Genomic DNA, 24,507 nt, shown 5'->3' on the forward strand with positions numbered 1-24,507 from the left:
TATTTACGATTTATACTTTTATAGTTATTTATTTATATATATACTATATATTTTGGGGTTAAGTTGTCCAAATTGCACTGTATAATATGTTTTGAATTAATATGTTCTTGGGTTTTTTTGAAATATATATATACATGTATTAATTCAACCTTAATATGAGTTTCTGGACAAGAAAGAGGGTAAGCAATTGAAATTTTATTCTAAAACCGATCTTTTTTTGTCTTTTTATGGCTTATGATCTGTCAAATTTGTAGTTTTCTTTATTGGTTTTGAGTGTTTATCTTAAAACTCAAGTTTCTCGCTTCTTTGCTATTGGTGTAAATCAAATACATTTGTGGAGTCGTTTAAATATTTTGGATTTTAAATATATTGGATTTTAAACTGTCATACAATTTTTTTCATCCATAGTTTGTAATTAGAACCATAACTCTTATTTATTCAAATTGTATTAATACGTAAAGACCAAGTGTAACCTATATCATCGTTAAATCTTATCTTATAAAACTAGTGGAACATCAAAATCGTTAAAATTCATGGCTCCCGCCGCATTGCGCGGATACACAATTAGTGTTTTTAAAATACACCTATTTTATAATAATAAATTAATGAAAAAATAATTTAAATTATTTTTATAACGAATGAAACTCAATTCTATTCAAAATCCTACAAATCAAACATACAAAAAATTACAAATTTTTCCATTAAATTTAAATATCTCAAAAACATTTAATCAAACCAAATGAACCCCATAAATATTTTACAATTCAAAAGAACATTTCACAAACCAACCCTACTAGAATCGTAACTTTTGGTCGTTTTTTTTTTTATTTTTTATTAATAAGTATATTAGACGTTTATTAAATTATTAGAAGGATGCAGTGATATATAACTCGATTTTAATGTTTCATTTATCCCGTCTTTGTAGATGTTATAATATGGTTTTTATGTGGTTTTGAGAAAATGATAATTTTTTAGTTTTGAATAAAATATAAATTTGAAGATATCATAAAATTTTGAAAATAAATATATCAATATTAATATCAAATCAACTATTTAAAAGTTTTTTGTTTTTTTGTGTAATTTTTTAATTCAATTTTTTATTATAATTTAATTTAGATTTAATAACGAAATAATTTATTTTGTATTTAATGATATAATAATTATTATAAGTATAATAATGGGAAAAGTACAATAAAAACCAATGAACTTTCTTGTTTGGAATGATTAAGTTCTTGAACTTTTTTTTGGAACAAATAAGTCCTTGAACTTTCCAAAACATGTTAAATAAGTCCTTGAACATTCCAAAATATGTTAAATAAGTCATTGGACAATTTTTGGAACAAATAAGTCCTTGAACAATCCAAAATATGTTAAATAACTTTTTGAAAAAAATAAAGTGGTAAAATAGTGAAAAAAATCCGGAAAAAAACCCAATGAACATTCATATTTTGAACGATTAAGCCCCTAAATATTTTTTGAACCAAAAAGTATTTAGATCTATAAAATTAAACAAATATAACAAAAAAGTACTTACATTTACAAAAAAATAATTATCATTTTAACTAGTTGTACAAGTCATTAGAATGTATCCAACATGTTTTATAAAAGTTCAAGAAGTTATTTAACATGTTTTGGATTGTTTAAGGACTTATTTGTTCCAAAAATAGTCCAAGGACTTATTTAACATTTTTTGGAATGTTTAAGGACTTATTTAATATATTTTGGAATGTCCAAGGATTTATTTGTGCCAAAAAATTGTCCAAGGACTTATTTAACATGTTTTGGAAAGTTCAAGGACTTATTTGTTCCAAAAAAAAGTTCAAGAACTTAATCATTCCAAACAAGAAAGTTCATTGGTTTTTATTGTACTTTAAGTATTCTATAAGAACTCAATGATTATTTTAATTAAATTTTATATTTTTTATATTTATAATAAAATGTTTATCTTGTATTTGACTATGTTTATATTAGCAGTTAATTATACAAATTAAATCATGAAGCTGTAATAAGTTATACTTACGCATAGTTTATTTACAATCTTAAATTTTAAGTAATATACATCAATAAACAGTACTTCATGTTCATACATAAAAAATGATTCTTAAGAGTTTTTCTCTAATGTTTTATAAGTAAATAATAAATCTATTTAGTTATTTAAGGTGGAATAGCTTTTGTATTGAAGGGGCTAAATGGGAATGAGAAAAGTCTAAAAAAATCCAATGGACTTTAGTGTTTGGAATGATCAAGTCTTTGGACAATATTTTGGAACAAATAAGTCTTTGGACATTCCAAAACATGTAAAATAACTCCTTGGACAATTTTTTAGAACAAATAAGTCCTTGAACAATTTAAAACATGTTAAATAACTCATTGAACAATTTAAAACATGTTAAATAACTCATTGAACAATTTAAAACATGCTAAATAAAAAATGATTCTTAAGAGTTTTTCTTAAAAAAAATTGGACAATTTTTTGGAACAAACAGTACTTCATGTTCATACATAAAAAAATGATTGTTAATAGTTTTTTTTCGATGCTTTATAAGTAAATAATAAGTCTATTTAATTATTTAAGGTAGAATAGCTTTTGTATTGAAGGGGCTAAATGGAAATATATCATACTTGGAAGGGGAATACCGTAACAGCAGACGAACGTGTTAGGGCACAAAATATCTTCATCCCCACGCAAAACCCTGTCACTGTAAATTGATTTCGATTCATAGCTCTTGTCACAAAAGCCACTGAAATTTCTTTCGACAAATTCTCCAATGGCTACAAGAAAGCTGGTCCGGGATATTTTTTTCTCCAAGCAGCCGCTTTATCGGAAAGTGTTAGCTTACAAACAGGTCAGTATCTACGTACAACTTCATGTTCTTGATCTTTCTTCTTTTCATAGTGTTTTAATTGTCTTGAATTTGAGAACGTTTTTGTTCTAATGTGTTCGGTTTTGATATGTTTAGGTTTCAACCGCAGCTCCGAGGCTAAGGTTACTTGGTGCTGCAAATGGGAACTCAACGTCTCGTGAATTCAGTGTGTTTAATGAGTTTTCTAAAAAGATTAAAGGCGAAGTGAACAGGTACTTTTCTTGTATTGATTTTGACACTTGAAGATGGTATTCAATTTTATGTGCTAAGGACGAATTAGGATTACTGTAATATTTTCGTTTGATACCAGACATCGCATCTCTAACTTGGTTTTGAAGAAAATACGAGGTTGGTAAAAGATAAGTGGCTGAGACCACTAAATTTTATTCTCTATATCGAACAAGCAACTTGAAAACCTAATATGAAGAAGGAAAAAGAGTCACATGTGCTCTTTGTGGTTAAACCTATTGGGTTGAGACATCAGGCATGTATCTTTGGCAATGCACATATCTTTAAAGATGGTGCTCTTTGGAGCATATGATGCTATGCTATTGAGTCCTATTTGATTGTAAGGCAAGAAATTTAGAGAAAGTTAGACATACGAGTAACACATTTGGTTTTTACAAAATCGCCTCCTATGTTTCCTTAGGTTTGATCCATGAATACTTTATGGCTTCTGAAGCATCTGTAACTAAACTAAACAAACCAAACAAACCAAACGAGCCTGGTATATCTCATACGGAACCTGGGCCTGGGAGTGGAAGGCATGTAGATCAGTATACTATCTCAAAGAGTAGAGCGGCGCTGTTTTTGTATAAACCCCTAGCATGCAAAACAGTGTGTGTGAAAATGTTTTGACCTGAGAGTTTCAGAAAGCTTGACAAAAGTTGAAGAGTTTGAAAAAAGAAAGGATTTGGAAAGTGTATATCTTGAAACCAGAAAAGAAAAAATGACGATTCTTGTAAAGAATAACCAAGACTAGTAAAAGATATAGAAGTAGGCACAGTGGAAGTGTGGAACATATACAAAGTATAAAAAACTACACTAAGCCCTTATCTAATCAAGACTCTGGTAGTCTATCTTTTGGCTCTCTAACCTTCCCCTTTCCCATCCTCATCCTCAACCTCTCTAACTTCCTTCCTTCCATCTATTCTAGTTACATGTTTCTACATTTAGCATGCTACCCTGGTCCTCTGTCGCCAAGACCTCTTGAAGCATGTGTATAAGAACCTATTCATATTGTTTGTTTTAAGTCAGATATAATAAGGTAATTTTTTCATCCATGTCATCTCGAGCTCATTTATGTGATATGAATACAACCCGGGATCTTTTATCATCATATATGGTATCCTGTTATTGGTCATATTAATTTTAGCAGGTTGTAAGTTTGGTGTTGCATTTCTCATCAAGCCTTTTCTGGAACGAATTCCTCCATTGTGTTAATTTACCTGTTTTCAGAAATCAGGAGTTTCAACAGTCGGTAAAAGAATTTAAGGAGAAGACTGAAGAGCTGAAAGGGGTGAAAGAAGATCTAAAAGTTAGGTAATTTTTGTACCACAAAAGCTTTTTTAAGTTTCTAAGTTTTGCTTTAGTTGCTTTTAGGCTGAGACATACTGTTGTATGTCAAAGCTGGGCAGACACTTCAATTGAAGGCCCTGAGATGGTGAACTGGCGAATGCAGAACGAAGCAGAAAACAGAGCAGCTTTACAAGCATGTGGATGGTGCATGGACAGAAGCCGAAGCTACAGCAAAGAAGGTTTCGTTCTAACCTTCTTTTTAGTTTTTAATATCATTGTAATTTGTTTCACTTGAAACTTTAAGTTACAAGTATTGGAAGCTGTTAATGAAATAACCAAAATGTCAAATGTTATTTGTCTTTTATCCTTAATGTTAATTAATCTTTAGTATCATATATGATATCTGCAAGAAAATTGGTCGATAGAATATCCATTTAGTTCTGTAATCACAGAATACTTTGGTCAAGTAAACTGGATATGTGGCTTCATCATATTGGATAGATTTGTTACGTTACGTTGTGGCGCAAACAACCTCAATAATGCTTACAAGCAATGCCCAATGTGGGACTATTCTCTGTTTTGGATCATGAACCTTGTGAGAAAACTCCAGAGAGGAAAGTACAAGTTGTCTCTAGAATATTTAATAACAAACAAATAAAGAAAATTAGCGAAGATGAAGTTTTACTGTTCTTTACCATTCTAAAAATTTATCTCCATCGTCTATATTGACCTTGATTTATTATTTCTTCCTTATCCCATGAAAGTTTATAAATGGAATATGATAATAATGAATGGTAGTATGGTTGGGGCAATACTTTGTATGTTTCTTTCATTGCCTATTGTATTCTTTCTGAATCACTCCCGTTTCTAACAGCTTTGGATACATACAGGTGATTATTGGATTTGGATCCCTGGAAGTCATGATCAACAGAGTTGAAACGTGAATAATTTAATTGTTTTACCTGTAGCTGTAGATACTGGGAATGTATATCCAATAAAATGCTTATTTGACATTTTAAGTAACAATAAAAGAATTAAAAAAATGGACAATAGTTAAAGCCATCAGACAATGCAGAGTTGTAGAGTGCTAGGTCATCTTTTGACATTCTTTATTTCTTTTGTGGAGTTCTTACCCATCCTACACTAAGTAGTTTCAATAAGTTCCTTGTTTATTGATATTATGTAGCATGACATTCTGATCCGTGATGGAATTATATATACATTGTGATCATCTTGCAGGTATCCGAGAATCTTAAGGAAAAGGTTTCAGCTGCTAAAGAGGAGGTCTGTGGAGCTATTTAAGTTTATTGCTTTGAACAGTTTTATGCTGCCATACGAGATTGAATAATGAGCTTATTATAGCTGTTTCATCTTGTTACAGGTGAAAGAAACTTTAGGAATTGGGAAGCAGGAATCCTCGGAATCCTCCAGTTCTTCATCTAATGAGGGTTCTGCAGGGAAAGATGATAAGGATCATAAGCAGTCTGCTGATGGAGAATATAAGAAACAACAATCTGGGTTTGGTGACACAACAGAAACAATATTTAGCAAGTTCCGGTCTGGTGTTTCTTCTGTATTTCCCAAGGTTTCGTCTTCCTTTCAAACGGCCAAGGACGCAAAGGTCCTTGACTTGGCGAAAAAGGGTTATGACATTGTGAAGGATGAGTTGAGTGGTAGCTCAAGTAAGAGGAAACGGGCCAAAGCTGCTTCTGCTGCTTCCCAAGCTAATGTCGAAAGAAGTACTAGAACAGATATTGCTGTTGTACCTGTAAAGCAGTCACGATTTAACAAGAAGTGGGAGGCGTTCAAGGCTAAAGTAATTTCTTTTATGTCCTAGTTGGGTAAAATTTAGTTTTCATTGTTTCTCAACCAAAATAATTTGTTGTATACTCTAGATGCAAGGTCATCCAGTATTCAAGCGAGTCAGTGGCTTTAGTGAACCCGTTGTGACGAAGAGCCAGGAGGTACAAGCACATGCAATTCCATTAATCATTTTCATTCATCATGAGACATCATGGTAGTAGTAGTTGGTTCCAACTTTCTTATTTAATTGGTTGTGTAGTCAAGCTAGCTTTAAGCTTGCATTAATTCATCAGCAACACAGTTCAGAATAAAGCTTATAGTTTTGCCATCTATTTATCACTCATTGTGTTGGTACTCTGTGCTCTTGGGCATCTTTCACACAATTTGTTAGTACTTAGCAACTTACTCTGTGGCTTTGTCCCGAAAGACAAGTCCAGCTCTTATTTTGTGTCTCCAAGATGCTTTTATATTACTTTAATGGGTTTACTGTGGTTCTCAATCTTTTTCGCTTGAATCACACTGATCTATCTAATCAATTCAATGTAAAATGTGTCATATGGACTCATCTGTGGAACGGAAGTGGTATTTTGCAAATATATTTTGGATAATGTGAATGCTCAAAGTGTGTTAGCCAGAGCTAAGTTAAAAAATTTTGTCTTTTGAAAATCTAGGAGCTCCTGTTGTTCAATTTTAGTTCTAGTAATGGAACATCAGGTTTGCAAAACTGGGAGGCACAAGTTAGTGTACTTATAGAAACTTGGTTTCATCAGATATTCAAGCTTGTTAAAAATTTATTACCAAATAGATTATGCGCTGTTCTGTTTAATTCATTCTCCAAATGATGCTTGTGATTTGTGAATGTGTAGTCTTGTAGACTGTCACAAAGACATTAATGTTCTATGCTTTGCAAAGTTGATATCTGACATAGTTATGTACACACGTGCACTAGCCCCACACAATTCGTAGGATTCCAGGGTGGGACTACTGGGGGTTTGCATGTTGACTAGACTTCTTCAGTCAGTACCCATTGTGGGAGTTACACAGGTTAAATATGTACATGATAATACCCATGATGAATATACATGCCGGTCCACCTGGATTATTTGTACTGTTTTATGCTATATGAATCCTTTTTAGACCAATGCTGACATGTGAAACAATTGAGCGTAATGGTGGGACGTGATTCTAGTTTTCCAGCAGCCATGTATATTACCTAATGCACCCAATATCCTTCCATTCATCAAAAATAGAAACCGTGCATTGATGGTCACAATTCTACCTTTATGTTTTTTTGCTCTTCTGCTGCATGTGGCTACTGTCTAATGGTGCTGGTGGTGGTCCATTCCTGATCTCTTTCTCAAATGGGATTTTTAGATTGCAGAAGATATGCGGGAAAGATGGGAGACTAGTGATCATCCTGTAGTTCACAAAATTCAGGAGTATGCTCTCTTTCTGCTAGTTTATTTATATATTTCTAGCAAATATTGCTTTTTGTTTCTATGATTCCAAGGGTAATGATATGGTTGTTCTTTCTGCAACAGTATCAATGAAAGCGTTTTTAGAGAGACAGATGCGGCAATGTCATTTAAGGAAATTCGTCGCCGTGACCCGTATGATGATGCATCTTGGTTCTTCCTTTTTTCTGTTTAGAAAATTTGATAACCCACTAACTGATTAAAATTGGTCTTTTTCAGGTATTTTTCTTTACCTGACTTTGTATCTGATGTGCAAGAAATTGTGAAACCAGTTCTCAAGGCCTACACTAAAGTAAGTTTGAAGTTATATTAAATGGTAGGGAGGCACTTCTATTTCTTAGTATGGATTTCTATGCACCAATTATCTACTAAGCATCTCCACTTAACTTTTATGCCATCTAGTTATTGCATTTATTTCATATCTGACTGTAAATACGACTGTTTACAGGGAGAGACTGAAGTATTGGAGAAATATTGTTCACCTGAAATAATTGAGCGGTGTAAAGCAGAGCATAGGGTTTGTGAGATGCAGGGCACCTTTTATGATAACAAGGTTAGAAGATAAAATTCATTTGACTATTATCGGTTAAAATCCACATATAATGCACTTGAAGGGCATAAGCTATTGCAGATGCTATTGTTTATCTTCTTAATTAAAACTCTGAAGATGTGAACACATGTCCAAGGTAGACTTAGAGCAAGTCAAAACGAGTGTGTATAGCTACGATAACTGGTTTCAGTTAATTTACTTGTCATATATACAATTGCACATCATATTATATTTCAGTGTTGTGGTATGCTAGTTGAGTTTTTGTCGGGGTTATATTATGTTCTTTCACATATAGAAGCTGTTGCTTGTATACTTGACTCAACTAGAAGTGGGTGATCACTTTAATGTAATTAGCTAGTACCCACAGGAACTCACTTGCCACATATAGGTTTTTTTTATCAGTATGTAGAATATGTTTTATGGTGAAGTGCCCAACAAGATAAGGGAGGGAGGAAGGTCGTAAACACCTTTTTGTATGTCCTCTGTGCCAAGAGTTTGCAAACATATTATAAGGTTGTTTGTTATACAGAAGCAACCGTTCGCTCTGTCCTAGTTGCTTCTAATAAGCATCTATATATGATTTATGAGCTTTACATGAATTGCTTTCTAACATTGAAATTGATCAAAATAATGTTCTGCTTGAAGAAAAAAAGTTGGCAAGTACATAAAAGGACACAAATTTGTTGAAACAAGATCTCTGATGGGCAAAGCTTAGGAAGCTTTTGCCCTATCCCAAGGGTTGCATGCTTTGAAGCTTAAGCTTTTTTCTGGTCACTGATGACAGGACATGAGTTAATTATTGACTTGTTACCTTGCTCGCCCTTCTAAAAGAAAAAAGGAAACCAAATGAACCCAGTAAATCCCACATAAAATAAGATCTGGAGAGGGTAATACGTACTCTGACCTTACATCTACCCAAGGAGCAGAGAGACTTGCTTCTGTGAAGACCCTGACTTGCAAAAAGATTCTTGCGAATAATTTCTGGGGGAGTGTTAAGGACTCCGAAAGTTCGTGTAAATTAGAAAGAAATGAAATTTTGAAGAGTTAAAGAGGAGCTCAAGACAATTTTTGGAGAAGGAAGAAAGGCCAAGGAAGTAGAGCAAGTAAGCACAGTACACAAAAGAAATAGATTAGGATTTAGAACATGTAAGGACATTAAAAGCATAAAGAAAATTGAAACAATTAATGAACTAAACAACCTAGAAATGAAATGCGGTAAAACAATATAACAAGTGAGCAAAAAGACCCCTTCCGGGTTAAACTTGCACAAAGCTCTCTACCTATCCCAAGGCTCTGATGCCTGGTTGTCGGCTCCCTAACCCTCCACCCAGCCCCCTACCTCGCCAGTCTCCAACCCCCTCCTCTATCCACAGTACCCACTAGTCCCTACACTAAATCTGCTACCCTTTCTCCACGAACTCCTATCTAAGGTCATATCTTCAGAAATGTCTAAAGCCGCCATGTCCAGTTTCAGCTGCTCATCCCACATCCTCATAGGCCTGCCCCTGGTCCTCACCCCCTTTACGCTCTTGATCCTCCTCATGGATGCCGATGTTGTGATATTTGTGTCCTACAAACGTGTCCAAACCACCATCTAGGAGTGATGAAACAATGGCCTTCTGCATTTTTTATTGCTCAACCAGTTTACGAGGATACATTAATTCGTTACTTTCACACAACAATACAATTTGAAAATTACTAAACATCACTTCTAGAGGTGATAGTTGATAATCGCCTTTCTTTCTCTTGCCTGTACAGAACTATAAACCAACACAACATATATGCTGTAATAGAGTAAAAACTTGTTGAGGCCTTTAAGTCGGTCGGTCCCTCCCATGCATATCGTTGTTATCTATTTGATGCTACCTTATTTCAAGAACCTTTGTTGTTTTTGTCAAGTTACTTCTCTTTAGTCCACAGAGCAGAGAACAAATACAGTAGATTTTGAGTTAGAACATGCAGTGAGATTTTGCTAATCGTTTACTTGATGCAGATATTGCATATATCTGAAGTTGATGTAAGAGAGACCAAAATGATGGGTGACAGCCCCTTGATTATTGTTGGGGTATGCACCTTTTCCAGTTCAAATCTTGACACCCCTTCTAACAGCTTGTACTGACTTGTAACTTCGCTTGTACAGTTTCAAACACAACAGGTGTATTGTGTAAGAGATAGACTTGGTGAAATAACAGAAGGTGGCAAGGTAATTTGCTTTGTGATTCTTGTTATGTACTTGTATGCACACTTGCCCATTGCTATCTTATGTGGTGGTTTTTTGTAATGAATCCAATTGCTATCTTTGCACTTTTGTAATGTCAAGTGTTCTTATCGGTGGAATTGATATTAGGGTGTCTTTGACCCATTCTCTTTGACAAAATCTATTTCCCAACATTCTTGATGTTGGGATTTCGTAGTGAACTTCATCTCCTTGCTTCTTAGTCTCATCAATTACTAAATAAAAAGGATACATCTTCTGTCTCAAATGAAATGTAGTATTTATGGGATGTTATGTCCCATGATCATAGACGGCCTCTTTACCATTCTGTATAAATAGGCTATTCAACAATTTTCCTTTTCGGCGAAATTTCAATTTAGAATTACCTTTGTTCCCATTAGTAGTGGTTACAAAACATTGATGGTATTGATTTTAATCCACAAGATTCACCAATTGTTGTTTGGAGGATATTTTGATATTTTATTAGTATTCTATTACTCCGTCCACCCCAAAATAAAAAAAAACACAGCTTTAGAAATCGTAATTGTTATCCTTTTTAATTAACTGAAAGACAATTATACCCTTGATAATAGAGGGAGTAAGGAATTTCTCCTTTTCATGATTAAGGATATAATTGGAAAGTAGGCAGTTACGTTTGGGAGTGGACACTTATTTTGGGATGGAGGAAGTAGTAAACACTTAGATTTAAGACGGTCTAGTCACCAAAAATAGAACCACAAAGAAGCTTTGTATTTTGTAGGATTATGTTGAATGAATCTTTCGTTCCTTCAATCGATTATATCCACCTGCTCGCCTTTTTCTGATTGTTTTTGGGTTGACTTTGATCTTGTTGGTCAATGATTTGGTTTTCTAGGATACGATCCACACGGTCCATTACTTATGGGCTATGCAACTTGCGGAGGCAGAAGAAGGTTCAGAAGAAGCACATATGCCACTGTGGAAGCTTAGAGATATGCAACAAGTTGGCATCCGAGCGCTCATATGATCATAGAATGGCTTTCGTAAGCTTTATTATCATCGCATTAATCCTTCGGCTGCAGGCAAATTTTGTTTTGATTTACTTTTGTTATAACTTCCCATTCATTAAAGGAATGAGATTGAACTCGAGTTCCTCCATCTATCTCTTCATTAGAATAGATTTTGACACGATGAACTTTAGTAGCAGAATAAGATTTTCTTGCTCTGAGAATATGCAAGCCGCAGATGTTAAACACGTAACAAATTCACTAGTAGGGATGTAGGCAAGATAAAGTCGGGTCATGAGCCATGTTGTCAAAAGGTCTGGCTATTTGACCCAAACCCCAGGTCTGCGTACATGTCACCTGAATCTGGTGTTTGGAGAGGTGAGATGTACGTAGACCTGGGACATATCAAGCCCAAATTTGCGTACATCTCACCTAAATGTGGGGTTTGGAGAGGGTCAAATATATGAGGACGTGGGATATATCTGCATACATCTCATCTTCTGCAAACCCAAGAGTTGTGAGTTACACATTTGTACTTTTGACTTGATGAACCGACCATTAGAATGATTTTGATGCACTTTAAGGTTTTTTTGTTGTATTTTAGCAGATATGATGATAAATATATTACAAAAACCATAATTATATAACTCGTGCAAGAAGGGTCTCTCTTTTAAAGGTAGATGTCGTCAAGGCTAAGGGGCTGTTTACTGAACACTTACCCGGTAAGTGTTGATCGGGTAACTTTTCTCACCTGATGCACATGGCAAGGGCCGAAAATCTTATCCGGTAAGAGCGATGATAAGGATAGAGGGTCTTACCCGGTAAGTGATGGTGAGGACTCTCACCCGGGTAAGGTTTTACCGGGTAAATTGTTGCATATCATACCATTTTAATATACTACGATTTTATCTGGTAAAATAGATTATAATGTTGACTCCTACGGTAAGCGCTTACTAGGTAAGTATTTAGGTAAACAGTCCCTAAGTCTATTTTGCGTGATTTGGAGTTTGTTATGGAATCCATACCCTTTTCAATCTCATTCAAAGAAGATAGAGGAATTCCCCAGTACTGTTATAACTTGAAATTTGGAGATTTGCTAGACATTGTTGGTTGGAAAAGGACGAGCTTATTAGTGATATGGCTCGCCAAAGGCAACGATCAAAGTGGGACGTTAAGGCGGTAAATTGCATACCTATCATAGAAAATTTTCAAAATAAGCTGGCAAATTGGAAAAGGAAATTGATATCCTTTGGAGGTCGAATGACTTTGGTGAAATTAGTTTTGGAAGGTTGTCACTTTATTACTTCTCTTTGTTGCAGAATGTATCTCCTAAGCTTTCTTAAGCTTTCCGGTACGGATTTTGCAGAATGTATCTCCTAAGCTTTCCGGTACGGATTTTGCACATCAGTCCTTACTTTGGATGGATCTTTCACTACTTCGGGGTTGTTTGTTTACCTTTTAATAGTTTCATTAAGAGGCAACCTCTGAATCATTAAGAGGTGAATATTGTTTGGCAAAAAAAAGTCTGTCTTTTAATGGTTTTAAAACCCTCTGAATGATTTTGTATCATGGATCTTCCTTAACCATTAAGACCCCTAATTTCATTGTACACAATTACCAAACAATTATATTTCATTTTTCACTATATCATGAGAGCCTCTTAATCATTCTGCACCAAACCATTCGGCAATTGCCAAACAGCCCTTTCATCTCTTCGGCATATGGTGGATATATCCTTTCTGCAATCTTCTCCTGATGATAAAGCCACATTATGGAACAAGATAGTTCCTAGGAAAGTGACCGTCTTCGTTTGAAGGGCACTTCATAACAACTTGTCATTTCTTCAGGAGCTCAAGAAAAGACGAATCGATGGATCATTGTCAACTTGGTTATAAGGTCTCCTTATCAACATCGTTCTACTTTCTTTCGTATTTGAGTTATTGATTTTCGATGGTGGCAAGCAAATCATGGGATTGTTGAAAGATGTGTGACAAGCGGTTCTCTGAATTGCAGCTTATTCTCTTTGGCAACTTAGGAATGCTTGCATCTTCAAGAGACGAAATTCTCACGGTAATCTTTCCGTTGACATCCAGTTTAAATCCTTTGAGTAGATTGCTTCAAGACTCTAAGATCGGTCTATTTGGAAGACGGGTTGGTTTAATTACCCTTCTTTTGCTACTTCTTGAGGTTCTGCTGTTGTTTCCCTCGTTAAATCCCTCTTTTTTGTCTTGTTTTTTAGCTGGTTATTTCTTGTAAAGTTTGACTCAGTAATATTTCCTTTTATAGGGTGGTTATATATTTTTTTAATTTATAATATTATTTTTCCTTTAAAAAAGAATTATCTAATAAACACATTCAACAACGAAAAAGCAAGTTTCATTTATAAAAAAAAAAAAGTAAAACTGCAAGATTCAAATGAAAAATGTGATTATTGAACCACAAGGTGGTGTCTAATTGGTTTGAGCTTAGCTCCAAAGGTCAAAAATACCAGGAGGTTTCATGTTCAAATCCAAGGAAGAATAAAAATCCTCTTGTGGCCAAGGAGGTTCAGATGCAGTGATTCCGAGCTATCTGCAAAGCAGATGGTCATCCTGAGATTAGTCGGCTAGCATAGCGGGTTGAATATCCAACTTAATAAAAAAAACGTGCTTATTGATTACACCAACATATAAATATCAAAGCAGCATTAAAAGGTGATTTGGTTATCAAGTAAATTGTTTTTCCAAGTGCTTATTTTACATTTCAGACGTTCACAACCAACCAAATATTCATAACAATCACATTTTGTTACTCCAAGATCGAAACCGATTTCAGTTCGTATCGCTCGATCCCATGTTCGCAACGGTTTCCGTCAACAAACCGTGCAGCTTCCTAGTCTCTGCCACCACACATTCCCTATCAAACAGGGCCGAAACAACCGCCACCCCTTCCAGATTCGCAACACCTAATTCCATCACCGACCTAGCGTTCGAAAGATTGATGCCGCCAATCGCCACCACCGGCAGCTTTGAAGCCAAGCAAACGTCTTTTAGACCATCCAAACCGATGGTCCGGTTGTTTGCTTTTGTATTAGTTGGGAATACGCCGCCCGAACCTATGTAATCGGCACCATCGGCCCATGCCTTCAGAGCATGCTCCGGTGTCTTGCATGATACACCGATGATTTTTTCGGGTCCGAGAAGGGATCGGACGGTGTTGACCGGCATGTCAGATTGGCCAACGTGGACCCCATCCGCATCACACGCCATTGCAATATCGATCCTGTCGTTTATCAGTAGTGGGACGTTGTGGATGCGACAGATTTCGAGACAAGATTTGGCTGCTTCTAGGAAGTCTCTTGTTTCGGCATCTTTTTCCCTGAACACACATGAAAACAGTCTTGTCTCAACAAAAAGATCGGGTGCACAACACATAACAAATTAAACCAAACCAAGTGAGTCAAGACTATAGATAGACCGTACAAGTCATAAATAAAACAAAATATAAAAAATTCATACCATAGTTTACCAAACGCTTACCCGGGTAAGCGCTTACCAAGTAACATTACCTCAATGGATGAATATGGTAAGGACCAAGAATCTTACTCGGTAAGAGCATGACAAGGACCAAAAGTCTTACCCGGTAAGTGAGTGTGACGACTCTTACCATGGTAAGCGCTTACCGGGTAAATTGTTGCATATGATGTCGTTTTGGTTGACTAAAATCTTATTTGGTAAGTAAATAATAGTGTTAATTTTTACCGGTAAGCACTTACCGGGAAAGTGTTTGGTAAACGGCCCCTTAAGTCTTGTAAATTCAAACAAGAAAAACGTAAAAAATGACAAATTAACATATGAAATTCACTTAAATAAAATGATTCTTCTAAAAGCATCTCCAACAGCTATGCTAAAATAGAGATTTTGGAGCTTTTTTGCTCCAACAGCTAAAGTGTATGCTAAAAGAAAGAGGAAAAAAGGAGATAAGGTAGAAATCTCCAAATTTGAAAAAATCTCTAAAACTTAATACTGAGGAGAGAGATATTATTTTACTTGTTCCAACCAAAGAGGTTGAATGTGTCATAATTTTTTATAAAGTGTTTTTAAAAATTTATCGGGATGATGAATTTATTGAATCAGTGTTGGAATAATTCAAATAAAGTAGCTGTTGGAGTTGGATGTAATTGTTTTAGAGATTTCAACTTTGAATACTCTATTTCAAAAAATTATAGCATAGTTGTTGGGATGCTCTTAACATTTTTCAGAAGTCGGTATCGGGAATCGCCAAAATGTTTGGGCGAGTTTTCAGTTTGGTGGTACTAAGTTGGATTTTTAGAAGCAATCCCAGAGATTATATGCTGTGGAATCCTAATCAAGAAGGAATTCCTAAAACAGAAATGAGTGAAAGGGAGAAACGCTAAACCTCAGCTGCACAATGGTGGCGCCTCCTTCAACGGCAGCTTTAACAGCATCTGTAATGGAACGACCCCATTTCTTATTCATCCCCGAATCTGTGACCGCATATAAGAAGAGATCACTTGGATCAAGCAGTTGCAGCCTGCTTGAATTGCCAGCATTCCTCTTTAGCTTAAATCCATGATCAAAAGGACCTTGAGGTCCGTTTCCAATTGTAATGCTTTTGCTATACATCAGCGCAGTCTCCACATATCGTTTTGCTACCTTCATAACAAATACGAAATAGAGCTCTAATCTAGGAAAGCCAAATGTAATATCCGTAGAATAAATCTCATGCTGCGTGTTGTCTTATTTATGTTAGAGCTAATCAAGTACACATGATAATAGTTGCAAAAACAATATATATATATATATATATATAGTTACATGGGTCTCTTCAATTTTCCTTCACATAAGGTCTCTCTTAAGATTCTTATTATCTGTTATGAATTTCAGTAGTTCTCTCACATCAAGAACAAACATTATCTGATTCTATATATGCGAATAAAACCGGAAAAAGGAAATTATTAAGATAAGCATTAGCAACATGTGGATATGCAACGTTTTTTCGCCATTGTGATGTAAGATTGAAAATTACATATATATCATCAGTTACTGTGTTAAGTAACCATTGTACTTGGAACCTTTATTGCCAAAAAGAACCATCCTTTTTGCAAAAATGCAATTAAACAAAACTACAGTGTGTAAGAATGAATGATTTCCAAGAAAGAAGTGGCAAGTTCAGTGGTTTTTTAGCTTTCAAATAATTTGTCCAAAATCGCAACCCTTGCAAACTATTTGAATCTTTTTCATCATTGACTTTGTTTTCTTTTTGGTAACCATAGGGTGTCTGGGTCGGCTTGCACGACCTTGACTAATCCCATGGGCCCTGAGATAACAGCCAGGAAAATCTCCATTGACCCTCAAAAGACTTGAATTGGCGACCTATGGGGAGAAGCCCCAAGGTATATATATAGCCTTCATTTACCAGTTGGGCTGGCCCTCAATTCTTCCGATAAGATAGATTTCTGGATTGCTGTTTTAGTTTTTACTGTTGGTTATAATTTCACAAAGTTGTGTGCTTATAAGAATCATTTCTTCTAAAGAGTAGGAATTTGAGGTGTATTTTTCGAAAACTGAATTAATAAAGAATGTCCAATTCCATCATGCTTTCAGAATTTAAACTAAAATATCCAGATAAAAGACACTTAGTTGTGCTGAAGGCAGTTTCTGAGAAATTGTGCTTGCACGTATATACCACTTCAATATGAGAAGCTAAGACCCCGAAAGTAATGTGAAGAGTAAATTACCTTAACAGCTGATAACATCGAAGAGCCCTTGGCCAGCTCAGCCGCTATACATGATGCCAAGGTACAACCAGTTCCATGAGTATTTCGAGTTTGTATGCGTGTTGAACGTAACTCATAGAAATCTTTACCTGCATGACCAATAGAGTAAAGTACGTGAACAAGCAGCCAGCACAAAAAGGACAAACACCTCCTAATGCAAATAACATTTAGATTGAGAAAGAAAGAAGTTAACAAGACGTATATAGAACAAAAGCAGATAATTTCCAGTTACACATATTATAGCATTTATTAAGCTTGAGTCTCGAGAAGAAATATTAACGCCGTCCAAACATACCATCGAAGAAAACATCAATAGCATCTGACGAAGAAGGGAGGTCGCCTCCTTTTACAAGCACATTTCTGGAACAATTTGAATTAGTAATTTCAGTTGGTCATTAATAGCATGAAAGCAAGCAGGGACACATAGTAAGCACATGGTAACTGTTTCAAAAATATAATGCATTGTTTCAAAAATTACCGTGGTCCCATATTATGTAAAGATTTTGCTGCAGAGCGCATGTCAGTAACTGTTTTCAATTGCAAGCCACCGAGTAAAGCAGAAGCCTCTTTTAGATTTGGCGTCACAATGTCAGCCATAGGAAGAAGATCATGCCTGCAATCAGAAATATAGTCAAACCAGGTGCAAACCACGATGTTCTCTGATAATGCCATAAACCAATATGGAAGCGCAAGAGTTCATAATTATGAATATGTGCACAATAAAGAAAGATCACATAGATGGTAGATTAAATAGAGCAGAATTCAATTCTTTAAGAGATGAGGATGTCAAGATGTAACCTAATAAAGATTGCTAGAAAATGAATTCGCAACAGGAAGCACTCATCTCGACTCATAGGATCTTTGAACTATGCAGACTGGTATTTCACAATAAGAATACAAATTTTAGCAAACTTGGTAAACTATTCTGACATGATCCACATGAATTCATTATCTCTGATAAGCTTTTAGCAAAGCAACATTATAATTGACGACATGGCAAGTAGCATGGTTGAATCCTTCACGCTTGTCACATACATGTCAAGTTTACGTTTTCCTGTTCCTAATATTGTTGCCAACAGCGATTCCATGAATCGAATTGAAGGGTGATATTAAGTTGGTCTTCCTCTTCAGGCAGCATATCCTTAAAAAGGACAGACAAGAAAAAATGGATTTTGTAAGCTATCCATGTATCTTACGGTTCCGTTGCGTGTGCTTGGTGTAGAAGTTCTGTATAAATGTATCGCCATGCTATTAAGTATTTTGATTTAATATTGTTGCCAATAGCGACTCCCTGATTCTTGTACATTCCAAAGTTAGCTTCCATGACTTATTTTTCCCAAACCATTTTTACCAATTACCAGTGATAATACTTCAACTGTTCCAGAATCTTTGAAGATGTTCAACTAGAATATGAAATTTCTAGCCACTAACTTTCATCTACAAATCTAATACAAACAGTCAAACACATCATTGAGAAGTACTGCGAGTTTACATCAGGACACAAAGAAGCTCATTTGCTCAATCTTTCAAACTACTCAACATGCAAGTCATAGCAAAAGGAAAGGTGAAATAATTGCAAAAGGAACAAAAGGAGTCCTCATCTCCCTGATGTTGCAATGATCTGCCATAAAACTGAAATTGGGAAAAAGGTGGATTGAAATAATAGGAGTGAAATAAATCACTACACTTTAAAAACTTATATCTAGACATAAGACAACCAGATGAATGAGGGCATCAGAAAATAAATACAACCTTTGCCATTTGGGCTGGGGGTTTTTACAAACAATATTGTCGAACATTTACCTCCACTTAATAGAAGCCCCTTTACTGTAATCTATAAGTCCAAAACATACTGTGGCATGAAAAAACCAAAGGTTTACACATCATGTCACTAGTGGTGAAGTGCTCAAGAATCTAACAGAACATGACACCTCAACCAGGACCCTTCAAATTAAAAAATGGATGTGGCCTGTGGCATCTAGGAAGGATCACCTGCCTAATATCTGCAGTCATGGTAAATGATTCAGAGCAAACATGAACCACTTTATGCCATAGCCACTGTCCAGAATTGACATCATCATACACCCATTCATGGGTTGTTACATGTGGGTTAGCTAGCATAGACAGGGTATGGGTCAGATCACTCAGATGTGAATGTGATGCCATTACTCTGCTTCCAACCACTAAAGAGCACTCAAAGCGGGACCAGAAGAGAAAACCCACAATATTTAAAGAACCTCAAAATACTTGAGAAAAATACCAATCATCTTGTGGATTTCTTCAAATACTGGAAAGGAAGAATACATGTTTATGACTTCGTCACGTCAAAACAAAAGACATGAGCAGGACCATTTTATGCTGGATTCGGCAGTTGGATGTGAAATTATTTCAAGTGGATACTCGTCATAAGAGATAGCTCTTGTTGGTGATAAAAGAAGATTCCAACTGGAAGATCTTTTAACTATATGTGCTGCCCTATTTCCTCTTTTGGGAATTACTTGACCACTCCATTAAATGTCTGCTCAGATTGTTAGAAAAAGAAATCTTATAAGACAAGCACAACACTTTGTAGAAGGGATGGATTTCCATTGCTGATACAAAGCTCAGGCGTTGCACAACCATTATCTTCCTCTGAAGCCGATCCTAATCCTATTATGAAATTCATGTGAAACATGGTCTTGATAAGAACCCAACAGCACAGTTATAAGTATTTAAAATTGTGAGCATACTTAAATTCTCGTTCTGCAACATTTCACAAGTTCTATAAACGTCTTTGAATGTCACAAAGTTATTTGCATATACCATCAGAATTGCAGACTCGGTTCTAGTTAGATATAAACCATACAATTTTCAGCCATAAAATCTTCTTCAAACGAATAACCAGCTTTAACAATATATTACATATTAGGTACAAGTAAGGCATAAGTTTAGCGCAGTTCCAGCATGAAACAATCAATATTGGCAGGAAGGATAGTTACTTGAGTTATAGTATAACAGGAGATATCTTACCGAAATGTATCAAGAATTGATGGACCAGCAAGCACATCTCCACTGGTGGACACCATGACAGGATCAACCACTAAAGCTGCCTTCAGAAATTAGACCAAGTCAATTCAGAAGCGACATTACTCTAATTCATATCAATTTGTCATACCTTGAACTGGAAACTGCTTTAGGCTGTCATGAAGGATCTTGACCATGCCAATTGAGGGAAGCATGCCAGTTTTCACCTAAGTTGACATAGGTATTAGATTGTGGTCAACGTTTACGAACAAAATAACATTGCAAGAGCTCAATATTACACATCTTTTAATTTTCAAGCAGTTACCTAACTGATCAAGTAGTTAAAAAATGATATAAGACGCAACAGCATGTGCATTAACCAACAGACCTATTTAATGTTGCACTTTTAGAATATGAAAGTGGTGCTTTTGTCCACAAATAGGTTGGAAATTTAAAGAGAAGGATTTGTTGCAATTCAAAAATACGAAAAGGATGCTTATATCCTTAAACAGATTGTGTGTTATTATAGTTACTGTTAGTATTTCAAAACTGCTTTTAAGGCCAATGTTGCATGTTATTTTGATTTCATGTCATTCAAATAACTGAAAGAATACCACCAACTCCAACTTATTTTCCAGTATTAACCATTTTTTAGCTATGCCAACTCCAATCAACCTGATACAGGCTTTTGCAGCTCATGCTTTATTTGCATTCTAACACCCATCACATATCGATAAATACATTTTCCTGGTACAGTTGTCAAACACAAGGCACCTGTTATAAATGTTTGACCACACCAATTCAATTTGCGAGGATCTATACCACAAACCAAACAGGTCCTAAGTTGATGTCGGTGTGACGGTGTCACTGCATAATGATCACATAATGATAATCAAAAGTGAACTATTCTATCTATAATACCATTTCCTACATCCATTTTATCGAGGACGTAGTTCATCAATAGGAATAAGTTACGCGCATCATTTTCAGTTTTGAGCAAAAAGTTGCACTTGCTTGCAAAAACCTTAACTGCCAACAAATCAAATATATTTGGAACCATTAGCCAACAAAGGGCCTTAGCTTAGCGGAATCAGAGCCTCTGGCCTCCTAGGAGGTCAGGGGTTCAAACCTCACCAAAGGTGAGGAGGGTGTGTGAGATTATTTATTGCATTTGGTATATATAAATACTATATACTTAAAAGGAATAACAAACTCAGGATAAGATTGGCATACAATCAACATCAAACATATCAAGCCAATCACAAACAGAGGTGAACATCAATCATACAACAAACTTACAACATCAACCCGCATATCTGACAGGACAGACTTCAACTGCTCTGCAACAGAATCCTCTGGCAGAATGCTCACATCCTAACAAGGAGCAAAATGAATTGTTGAAGCTTAAAGAAAGAAACCAAAAAGAATAAAAAACTACAATTTGAAAGAAACCTCATCATGTTAGTAGAGAACTATAAAAAGCAATATGTTGTTAAACCTGAACCCCAAGGGTATTCTGTGCAGTAACAGCGGTGATCACAGTGGAACAGTACACTCCTCGTGCAGCACAAGCTTTAAGGTCTGCTTGAATTCCTGCACCAGCTCCTGAATCAGAGCCAGCAACGGTCAGAACATGTGGGATTTTTTTATTACTGGAGCCATTTGTGATGGTTAAGGCCTTTTCCTCCGGCATTGTCTTGAGAGTCAAATCACCAAACTGATCCAACCCTTGCCTACCAGCTTGTTTTGAACTTGATACTGCACATATCTGAGATTAATCGACCACCAAGTTAGAAACCACCAAATATACTTTTTTTAAGTATAGAATAATTATATACGGCAAATGCAACAAATAAATTTACACACCTTCCTCGCCTTTTGTGAGGTTTGAACCCCTGACCTCCTAGGAGGCCAAAGACTACGATACCGCTAGACCAAAGGCCCTTTTGTCCAAATACACTTATTACTTGTAACACATTACTAGTTATCAGGTAAGTGCGAATGAACAACCGCCATTGCCAGGACAAAATATAAAAAATAAGCTTTAAATCTAGAGTAGTGGTTACTGATTACCATATCTAAAGCTCCAAACCTTATGGTCGGATGGAATATCTTTCAAATTGGTAGACAATGAAACTTTTGGTCTCAAAAACAAACTTTTAACTTCAAAATAGACATGAATTATCAGAATTTGAGATAACTACTTCCATTAACCTTAAAAATCATACCACAATCCATCAATAATCAACCTTTTCAATCAAAAACAAATATTATGTCCGAAATTAACATCCAAAGTATGCTGGAGCCAAGAGTATAATCTATGATCAATCATCACATAATTCGGAATTTTTTTGTTATATAAACATCAAAATCACAATCCATCTATCACCGAGAACAAACTACGAGTTCGACAAGAAATCTGTCCAAATGTAGTAGAAATCCTAGTAAATTATGATTATGAAGAAGAAAACGGAATAAAATTTGCGTTGCAATTGAAAAGGAGAGAGTAAAGAGTAAATTCTGTACCTTGCGATCAAAAATGGAAGTGGAAATGGAGGTGGAGCTGATGCCTAAGAGGGGGAAATCCATCTATTGAGTAAAGTAGGAGATACCACTAATGGGGCCTCGAAGCATCGCCCGGCCGTCATGTAGACAAAGTGGTCTGTCACTTACTGTGCCACGTGGCAACTATTTATTTGTCAGTCACCCATCATTCAGTGCCTCTGGCCGGATCAGAGGCATTTGTTGTTTGTTTTATTGTATAGAAAGAAAAAAATAATAATTACGGTCCGTTTACCGAATACTTATTGGGTAAACGCTTACCGGTAAGAATCACCACTATCATTTACCTTAACGAGTAACTTTCCTGGCCATCAAAATGAATTGATCCCGGTAAGCACTTATCAGACAAAAGTCATCACCCTCACTTATCGAATAAGACTCATGGTCTTTGTCTTTCCTCTTATCGGATGAAATTTTTGGTTCTTATTATGTTCACCCGATAACGTATATGAACCGATAATCACTTACCAAGATAAGTGTTTAGTAAACATCCCCTACATGTTTGATCCTTGTGATTGGCATTTTTAAAAGGTATCTAAAATGAATTAAGGGGGCGTTTAGAACTGCTTGTTTGAAGTGATTATTAACTTATTCCAGCTTGCTATCGATAATAAGAAGTTTTTAGTGTTTGAATGGAAAAAAAAAATACTGATACCGGTGAAAGCGCATCGCATATTCGTGTATGGATTATCGATAGAGAGTACCTGTATTGGTTTATAAATGCTCCGTCAATATCATTGCCGAGTCTGAAAAATACAATTTTAAACCCCCTATGGAGTGTTTAGATTCGATTTTAATTGTCACTGAATCTGGATTAGATTTTAAGTTTTAGTAAAGTTTTATATCCTTCAATTTTTATCTGATGCGTTTTGGAGGTTACATATATTGTTTAAAACCCAAATATATCCAGTGTACTTTACTCATCAGATATTTCCTTACCTATCACATGATCTTATTGTTTGAAGGATTCAGATATAGCTCTTATCGGATACATCTTAAACAGTTGAATATCATCTAAATGCAAACAGACAAATAGTTTGTCCTAGTCCAATTGATTATTTTGTTGAATAAAGGATTACAGTCTCACTATACTCATAGTATGTCCAATGTAACTGCTTCATAATATTTTATAGGTGGTAAATCCGATGTATAACTTGAATATCAGATATAGTTAAAGGTCGGACTTTTACTTGTAAAAGTCTTATAACTACCTATATTGATCTAAGAATAAAATGTCTTCAACAAAATTGAAGACTAGTTGAAGTAAGGTCGATATCGTCACCAAAGCGAATTGGTTTGTAATCTAGCCGAAAGAAGATCAGTACAAGATAAAAAGTTAATTAGTAGTCTGACAAATACTACTACTAGCAAGCAGAATCTTGAAATACAAACTTTGCCAACAAGTTTGGTTCACCAACTCGCTTGCTTCCTTCTTTGGTATGAGAACATGTACAACATGTTAGCCTAAACAAATCCAAATGCACCATGTGACTGATACTTTGTTTTGCTTTACTATACTATGTTAAAACTGTGTCTACATCAAATTCAAAAGTTGAAATGAAGATAAGTTACATGGTTCAACCAACCAGAAGAAGACATGCAGAAAAGTTAGACATAATGCATTTAATGCAAAGATGACAATAAAGGTCACCACTGACATACAATGCAACTTGCCCATTTTGCAAAAAACATCCAAAAGAGTGTTTCTGAAGTAAATTTGGCGTCATCATCTGAAGAATTTCCTTACTTTTC

General features: G+C 35.4%; 2 protein-coding genes across 5 annotated transcripts; one reads left to right on the top strand and one right to left on the bottom strand.

The window, feature by feature from the left end:
• Positions 1-2,677: 2,677 nt before the first annotated feature.
• Positions 2,678-13,693, top strand: LOC112505832 (mitochondrial import inner membrane translocase subunit TIM44-2). Of its 3 annotated transcripts, XR_003068446.1 has the most exons (17): positions 2,678-2,846; positions 2,961-3,076; positions 4,323-4,406; positions 4,546-4,621; positions 5,622-5,666; positions 5,764-6,198; positions 6,278-6,346; positions 7,560-7,624; positions 7,727-7,795; positions 7,880-7,952; positions 8,109-8,213; positions 10,204-10,275; positions 10,351-10,413; positions 11,300-11,447; positions 12,731-12,799; positions 13,259-13,307; positions 13,425-13,693. XR_003068446.1 is itself a non-coding variant. In XM_025109859.1 (15 exons), the coding sequence occupies exons 1-14, from the start codon at positions 2,769-2,771 to the stop codon at positions 11,429-11,431; spliced, it is 1,482 nt and encodes a 493-aa protein (XP_024965627.1). In that variant the 5' UTR covers positions 2,678-2,768; the 3' UTR covers positions 11,432-11,447; positions 12,778-12,854. The 3 variants fall into 3 exon arrangements, 2 of the variants coding, with proteins under 2 accessions (XP_024965627.1, XP_024965626.1); XM_025109859.1 differs by lacking the exons at positions 13,259-13,307; positions 13,425-13,693 and having other exon boundaries at positions 12,778-12,854; XM_025109858.1 differs by lacking the exons at positions 12,731-12,799; positions 13,259-13,307; positions 13,425-13,693 and having other exon boundaries at positions 11,300-11,635.
• Positions 13,694-14,080: 387 nt separating this feature from the next.
• LOC112506984 (thiamine biosynthetic bifunctional enzyme TH1, chloroplastic-like) lies at positions 14,081-22,798 on the bottom strand. Of its 2 annotated transcripts, none has more exons than XM_025111354.1 (10): positions 22,720-22,798; positions 21,692-21,961; positions 21,493-21,567; positions 20,345-20,420; positions 20,200-20,275; positions 17,669-17,803; positions 17,486-17,550; positions 17,152-17,279; positions 15,810-16,066; positions 14,081-14,768 (listed from the first exon to the last, which is right to left on the bottom strand). In XM_025111354.1, exons 1-10 carry the CDS (start codon positions 22,780-22,782, stop codon positions 14,222-14,224), a joined length of 1,692 nt encoding a protein of 563 aa, XP_024967122.1. In that variant the 5' UTR covers positions 22,783-22,798; the 3' UTR covers positions 14,081-14,221. The 2 variants fall into 2 exon arrangements, with proteins under 2 accessions (XP_024967122.1, XP_024967123.1); XM_025111355.1 differs by lacking the exon at positions 22,720-22,798 and adding an exon at positions 22,060-22,070.
• Positions 22,799-24,507: the final 1,709 nt, after the last annotated feature.

This window comes from Cynara cardunculus (genome assembly GCF_001531365.2).
Source record: "Cynara cardunculus var. scolymus isolate 2C chromosome LG 2, CcrdV1, whole genome shotgun sequence".
Lineage (NCBI taxonomy): Eukaryota > Viridiplantae > Streptophyta > Magnoliopsida > Asterales > Asteraceae > Cynara > Cynara cardunculus.

What these genes read in the sequence shown, in the direction of transcription:
- LOC112505832 (XM_025109859.1), top strand. Translation starts at nt 2,769, where the DNA reads ATGGCTACAAGAAAGCTGGTCCGGGATATTTTTTTCTCCAAGCAGCCG. An exon ending in GAAATTCGTCGCCGTGACCC is followed by an intron (nt 7,796 to 7,879) that starts GTATGATGATGC and finishes GGTCTTTTTCAG; the next exon opens with GTATTTTTCTTTACCTGACT. An exon ending in GCACCTTTTATGATAACAAG is followed by an intron (nt 8,214 to 10,203) that starts GTTAGAAGATAA and finishes TACTTGATGCAG; the next exon opens with ATATTGCATATATCTGAAGT.
- LOC112506984 (XM_025111354.1), bottom strand. Translation starts at nt 22,782, where the DNA reads ATGGATTTCCCCCTCTTAGGCATCAGCTCCACCTCCATTTCCACTTCC. An exon ending in CTTCCATTTTTGATCGCAAG is followed by an intron (nt 21,962 to 22,719) that starts GTACAGAATTTA and finishes GATTAATCTCAG; the next exon opens with ATATGTGCAGTATCAAGTTC. An exon ending in CGATGTTATCAGCTGTTAAG is followed by an intron (nt 16,067 to 17,151) that starts GTAATTTACTCT and finishes TTTGTTATGAAG; the next exon opens with GTAGCAAAACGATATGTGGA.